Source organism: Pipistrellus kuhlii, unplaced genomic scaffold (assembly GCF_014108245.1).
Source record: "Pipistrellus kuhlii isolate mPipKuh1 unplaced genomic scaffold, mPipKuh1.p scaffold_m20_p_1, whole genome shotgun sequence".
Classification (NCBI taxonomy): Eukaryota; Metazoa; Chordata; class Mammalia; order Chiroptera; family Vespertilionidae; genus Pipistrellus; species Pipistrellus kuhlii.
In genome coordinates this window covers 61,096,824-61,104,077 of record NW_023425404.1, presented here as the reverse complement: position 1 = coordinate 61,104,077, position 7,254 = coordinate 61,096,824, and the positions used below count along the sequence as shown (strand labels likewise).

The 7,254-nt window shown below is 43.2% G+C and overlaps 1 protein-coding gene across 1 annotated transcript; it reads right to left on the bottom strand.

Moving 5' to 3' along the window:
* Positions 1–1,893: 1,893 nt before the first annotated feature.
* On the bottom strand, positions 1,894–3,558 carry LOC118724356 (ribonuclease K3). The gene is made up of 2 exons (XM_036447520.2): positions 3,301–3,558; positions 1,894–2,684 (listed from the first exon to the last, which is right to left on the bottom strand). Exon 2 carries the CDS (start codon positions 2,678–2,680, stop codon positions 2,216–2,218), a length of 465 nt encoding a protein of 154 aa, XP_036303413.1. The 5' UTR covers positions 2,681–2,684; positions 3,301–3,558; the 3' UTR covers positions 1,894–2,215.
* Positions 3,559–7,254: the final 3,696 nt, after the last annotated feature.

Below are 7,254 nucleotides of genomic sequence, written 5' to 3'. Positions count from 1 at the left end.
TTTATTAAAATGTTCTATCATTTTATTGTTTTTTAAAAATTTTTTATTGATATTTTACAGAGAGGAAGGGAGAGAGATAGAGAGCTAGAAATGTCGATGTGAGAGAAACATCGACCAGCTGCCTCCTGCACATCCCCTACCAGGGATGTGCCTCAACCAATGTATATGCCCTTGACCGGAATTGAACCTGGGACCTTTCAGTCCGCAGACCGATGCTCTACCACTGAACCAAACCGGTTTCGGCTATCATTTTATTGTTAAAAATTACTCATTTATTTCAGCCCTTTGTATTCAGCATGTCTCTATCGTAATAAACCTACATTTCTATGAAAATGGAAGCTTTTGTTCTTTTGTGGCCCACATAAACATACACCTTGTTTATTTGTCCTGTGTTAGCTTTTGAGTTTGACATGTTTGACCTAGAGCTAACATTGTTCTCCTTGGAAAACTGGCAAATGCAAGCCTCGCTCTCTCTAGGCTGACAATGGTGTGAAAGTATTAGAGCATGCAGTTAGATAATAACAAAAGAGGAGGGGATGAATGGAACAGTCACCTGGGGAGTAATTGGCATTGTTCTGCCAAAACAGAGCAAAACATCCTGCCAAGTTGACTAGGCAGGAAAGATAGCTTTCAAGTAATCTCAAAGGGTAAATGGCATAATTTTACTGGATTAATAGGGGGCGGGGGAAGGGAGGCAAGCAGAAAGGCGGAATCCTTTTACATAGTGCAAGACCAATAGAAGCCAAGTGATGAAATAGAACTGTGAGGCATGTATAGTAGGAGCCAAAATGATGACCATCAAGGGAAGGCACTAGCCTGGGAAAGTCTAGGAAAGGGTTGGATTGAGGAAGTGCACAGGCCCCCAAGAACCCAAAAAAGACAGTGGATGTGGGAGGGCGCAAACACAGCCTGGAAAAGCCAGGAAAGGGGTTGGGTGGTCCGAAAGAAAGCCTGGGCTTTCCCAAACCCAAGGGAATGTATGGAACTTAGGTAAAGAACACAGTGCATGTCCTCCTTGGAGCACACCCCTATTCTTCCTTCTCTTGGGCACATAACTTTTGCCTTCTTTTCTCCTAAGCTCTAAGGGTCCCCGGGAGACTTGCAATCTGGGGAGCAGCAAACAGAGCAGAAGATGCTCTTCTTGCCTCTGTAACTTCCTTTTCTGAGTCCACGCAGCCACTCCCCTATAGCCTTCCTGCTCTCTCTGCCTCTCTGAAAGCTTACTGCCACTTGTTCCTCTAATAAATCTTGCCACCGATCTAATGAACAAAATATACTGATGAACAAAATGGATCCAGAGATATAGAGCATGGAACAAGACTAATGAATTTTAGAGGAAAGGTGGAGGTTGGGGGAATGGTGGGGAGTGATTCACCTGGGAATTTATCTGCATACTACAGGCCCAGTGCACAAAATTTGTGTGCAGGTAGGATCCCTAGCAGCTGCCAGCTGCTGGCCAGAGCCTCCTTTCCCTGGTTGCTGACTGGGCCCTTTTTCATTCCACTCCACCCCCTGGTGGTCAGTGCATGTCATAGCAAGTGATTGAACTGAACAGTCAAATTCCTGATGGGACACTTTGCATATTAGGCTTTTATATATGTAGCTATGCATAGCCCATGGACACAGACATTGAGTAGTGAAGGCCTTGAAGGAGTGGGTGTAGGGCGAGGGGTTCAATGGGAAATAAACAAATTGGACATCTATATATTTTCAACAATAAAGATAAATGTAAATAAATCTTGCCACTATGGCTAAATTCCTTCTTTGTGAGTGTACTGAAGTTCTTTTCTTGTGGCACTTAGTAGTGCCTATTTTCAAGGGTGCTGGGACAGACCCACCTTTGTGTCAGTCCTCTTCGGGTAAAAAAAGAGATCTCACTCATTCTCATTCTCATTAGAATGCAGAAGAAAGTGGTTTTATTGCTGATAATGCAGTATAACAAAGCTTGACAGAAGTTCCCAGGTTAAAAAAATAGGAAGGTCTGGACCCTTCTTTCCCCTCTTCCTTATTGCCTTCCTTTGAATCATGCAGAGCTCCAAAGCAGGAAAGAATCATAATTTCTTTTTGTCCCAACTCTGGTCAGGTGTCCTTGATGCTCTAGTTCTCCCAATACCCTCCTCTTTTTTTCTTCCATGGGAACCAGGGAATCAACAAAAGAAAAGGCAGGAGAGCATAAAGGAACCTGTACCAAGGGAGAGGCAAAATGGTAAAAACTTTAAAAAACCTTATCTAAATGTACAGGAACCAAAGGTTTTAGAGGATCTGTCTTCTTAGGGATGTCACAGGCAATAATGTAGAACTTGGTCTGGTTAGTATCTTTGTAGCTGCAGTTAGGGTACTTCCCTCCAGTGAGATTGCAGTTAGTGAGGCTAACAGGCCTTCGGCTCTGGTGGCAATTGTTCTGGCCATTCTTGCATATAGTCTTGTTCTCCTTACAGGTATCAGTCACATTGTCGAGGGAGTCATGCAGAAAGGTGTTTAGAGGCTTGCAGTGTTGAGTATAATTATTGACACCACTCATTGCCTTGTTGCATTGGAGAGGGCTTAATTGTATATGCTGAATTTCAAACCACTTAGCCTTGGTGAGATTCTTAGGCAAAGCATAAGATGGATAGACTGGTCCCCAAAGTCCTAGCAGCAATAGGAGGGGAGTAAAACGTCTCAGGAGATCTAGCACCATCTTTTCTGTGTAGGAAGAGAGAAGATAACAGTAGTAGTATCTATCTATCTATCTATCTATCTATCTATCTATCTATCTATCTGTAATATGCAAATTTGTCTGGGACACCCTTACAGTCATGATCAGCTACAAGCCTTAATAGTCACGACTGGTAAGGCCCCCCACCCCTGAAGACACACACACATCCCCTGAGGGTTCCTGGACTGTGAGAGGCGGCAGGCTGGACTGAGGGACCTCCCACCCCAGTGCACAGATTTCACGCATCAGACCTCTAGTAAGCAATAAGATTAGAATTGTTATTTATAACCATTTAGATTTTTGTTGTGCTTTTTAAAGATTTCATAGTTATTTTTTTCTTCTAACCATCTTCTTTCTCACTTGAGTCTTACACAATTCTCTGATGAGACTGAAGCCCAGTGAGAAGGAATTTGAAGAAGACCTTTCTTCTTAATGGCCAGATCTGATTCTTTTCTTTCCTATGCTCATGGGTTTGATGGTCCCATGTCAGAAACCTTGTGTGTTTCCCCTTCCTGCCTGAAATATTTATCCTCTATCTATTTGACTTGGACCTCCCAGCACCTTCACTGTCCTAGTCTCCCTAGCCCTGAGGCTTCTCTTACCAGCTTCCCACCTTGGTGCTCCCACTGGAAACAGAAGCAGTAGTTACTCCCAGGCTCAGAGGCTTTTGTAGGCTCTTTCTTCCACTGGCCTTCCAGAGCTGCTGGCCTTCTCAAGGGAAAAGTTCTGAGCCTTTAAGAAAGAGGAGGGCGTGGAAAATAAACTTCTTGTGTGCAATACGGATGAGATATGCAGACCTTCAGACTCGCCGTTTAAAATCGTATCAATATCGCAAGAGGCACAGAAAGAGTAAGCATACTTAAAGAAACAGTGTGACTCAAAAGTCTGTTTTTGAGGAACTGATCACTTCCTGATGTGGGGTTGCCTGCTTCCTTTCTGATCTGAAGCTTCAGTGTTTTAAAGTTCTATGATTTCAGTTTCTTAAGAGAAAATATACCAAGTAAATCTGATATAATACCTGTCACCTACTTGGTAATTTTGTAAGTCCCAACAACAGACTAGAATAAATTATTAATTTATGTGGACATTTATTAGAACAGATACTGAACTACTCAGATTTCATGTTCTAATGAAAGAGACTGGTGAACAGACAAATACATTATACATTAATAAATATAAACATCACTGACAGCTCTGATAGAGGAAACAACAGGGAAGTAGAGGAGGGATCATGGAGGTCACAACACCTGAGCTGAGTTTTGATCATTAATTAGAAGTTAGGTGGAGAGGATGGTAAGGGCATCCCCAGAAGGAAACTCTATGTGAAGAGTCCCATACACAAGAAGAAGAAGGGGAATTTGGGGTAATTGCCTATTGAGTCCACGCTTATCTTCCCATTGGTGCTGCAATACCCGTATTCAGAATCTCGTTGTCTTATGGAGCACTCACAAGAAAACCTCCTTCATGGACTCCCTACCTTTAACCTCTTTTTCTTCCAACTGTTCTTTTTTTTTTTTTTGAAATCTTACTTTATTTTACATTTTTAATTTTTTTTATTAAGTTATTATCTGTGTACATATTTTACCATTGCTCACCCCGCTCCCATATATACCCACCCTCCCCAGAGTTTTGTGTCCATTGGTTGTACTTATATGCATGTATACAAGTCCTTCGGTTGATCTCTTATCTCCCCCAGATCTCCCTCCCCTCCCCGCTGTAATTTGACAGTCTGCTTGTTGCTTTACTGTCTCTATATCTATCTTTTGGTTCATCAGTTTATAATGTTCTTTATTATCCTCCTTCCAACTGTTAATGTAAAATCCTTCAGATCTTTAAAGAGTTTTCCACGTCCATTATGGCAGGTTATATTTGTTGTGTTACAGACCTAAACTACTTCAGCAAGTGATTTGTTGATGAAAGTATTTTCCCGTTTGTATGGCCTCTGGAAACTCATATAATTAAGGTGGTTAATCGGTTGCATTGCAATGTTGCATTGAGCATTGGTCATGCTTATGAGTTGAACTTCAAACCACTGAGTCCAGATTAGACCCCCAGGTGGAACATGGAAGGAGATCACCATTCCCATGAGCCCCAGCAGCAGAAGGAGACAAAGCTGGGAATCCCGCTGGGTTGGAACCATGTTTCCTGTCAAAAGAGAAGCATCTCCTGCATCCCTGCACAGTGGTGACACATCCCTTCATCTGTCACCCAGAAGGGCCCCTGCTGTCACCAAGGCCCTATTTCCTTTCCCTTCAGCACCCCTCCAAGTCTATCTTGTGTCCTGGGTACTAACCCAAGCTCAGTCCCCTGCCAGTTGCTTTCCCATCTCTGGTTCTCCTGTCCCAACCCCAGGAGGGGGTCATTGACTTACCCAGTCCAGTGCTGTGGCTGCTGTGAGAACAGATCCAGCTGTGGTCCTGGGTCTCAGGCGCAGCTGGTCTCCCCTGTCTTGTGGACTGAAGATATAGAGCAGCCCTTGTGGGTGGGGCCAGCAGAGCCAGGAGGGGTTTGAGTGTAAGATGTGCAGAATCCCACAGACTGGCACATGACCCACTTTTGCAATGAGCTTCCTGTTTTGTCCTTTGCGGATCAACACATAACACAGACAGCTGGCTGCTGCTTCTGTGGTACAACTCTGATGGCAGGAATATGTGTAGAGCAGAGCTCTGCCAGTGCCTCTGCTTTCTGTTGGGGAAAACTGCCCACTGGCTGCAGAGTGGCCATAGATTTTAGAACTCAGCTTGGTGTGGCACTGAGGGACTGAAGTGCAGGAGAAACACAGGTCCCTTTCACTTAGTGATCTCCCTGGTCCTCCTTCAGCTAATGCTCTCCATCTCATCACCTCCCTGTGCTGCCTCCTTGAGCTCTGAGTTTCTCACTATTTAAAATCCTGAAGGTGCATAGTAGTTTCTTATGTATCCTTGAGGTTTGTTGTTTTGACACATGGCTTAACTTTTTTGTTTCCTTTCTGTGAAGTGTTATAACATGAAAACAACTAGAGGAAAGTCTTTCTGTAGAATTTTCCCAGAGTAAACATTTAGTGCCATTTAAATGAATTTGTGCAGAGAGGGGCAGACAGCCCAGTGGGGCAGGCCTTGAACTAAGAGGTGTTAAATTTATGGTGGAACATCAAGGTTAAAAAACTATATTCAATCCTTAAATAGTATCATATACCATTCCAATAGAAAAATTCATATAATTTTTATTACCTTTCTACATTCTTATTGTTTGGAAATGCCATACTTTTATTCTTTTATAAATTTAATAAATATTTATTGTTCAGATTATTACAGTTGTTCCTCTTTTTCCCCTCTTAGCTCCCCTCCACCAGTTCTCACCTCACCCTCTGCCCTTACCTCCCTCAATATCCTCACCCATAGGTGTACGGTTTTTGTACAGTCTCTTCCCAAACTCCCACACACCTTTTCCCTAGAGAATTGTCAGTCCACTCTCTTTCTATGCCCCTGATTCTATTATCGATATATTCACCAGTTTATTCTGTTCTTCAGATTTTTTTTATTCACTTGATTTTCAGATTCACTTATTGATAGATCTGTATTTGTTATCTCTTTGTTGCTCATAATATTTATCTTTACTTTTGTTGTTCATAATCTTTATCTTTTTCTTCTTTCTCTTCTTAAAGAATACCTTTCTGGACAAAAAACCAAGATGGTGCCACAGGTAAACACCTAAACTGCTGCCTTGAACAACAATTTCAAAAGTACAACTAAAAGACAAAACAGACATCATCCAGAACCACAGCAAAGCTGGCTGAGTAAAAATTCCACAACTAGAAAAAAAGAGAAAAGTATACCTAGAATCAGAGGAGCTGCAAAAGCCTGAGGTACGGAGATATGCACATGGAGAGGACGGGCAGCTGAATGCATGGCTGGCTTTCTCTAGTGGGAAGGATACAAAAGCTCCCTACTGCACTGAACCCCAGTACCAAGTGAGACCCTGTGGACCCAAGCTCATATGGGAAGTATCTGGTAGAAACATAAGGCAGCCACGAAAGGCAGAAGTCTGGAGGCACACGTGCGAGTGTACGCAGAAATTATTAACTGCTGAGTGTGCCGCTGGCTTTCTCTAGCAGGAAGGAAACAGAAGCTCCCAACTGTGCTGAACTCCATTTCCGGGTGAGAATCTGGGAATCCACATTTATTGGGAGAGAAACTGGACTATCTGGCAGTGGCGAAACTCAAGGACAGCTTTCTCTCAGTGGTGCTTGCAGTGATTACTGAGGGACACTGAGATCTAGGTGCCTGATAGGGCAGGGCTGATGGGAAGCCAGGATGGTCTGCTAAGTCCTGAGACTCTCCCCCTTCCAAGCTGAGCACAGAGGTTTTTGCAATTTTGCAAGTCTAGTCTCATAAGGCTATCTCCAGCACAGAAGTTCTCCTGGCATAGATACAGCTGATCCTCACAGCCAATTGGCCTGGAGTTCAATTCCTCCCACTGATACCAACAAAAATAAAGACTTAACTACAACAAGACTTAACTACAAACAGTCCACCAAGGGTTGCTCCAAGCATGTCCACCTCAGGTAACTGGGAAGG

What these genes read in the sequence shown, in the direction of transcription:
- LOC118724356 (XM_036447520.2), bottom strand. Translation starts at nt 2,680, where the DNA reads ATGGTGCTAGATCTCCTGAGACGTTTTACTCCCCTCCTATTGCTGCTA.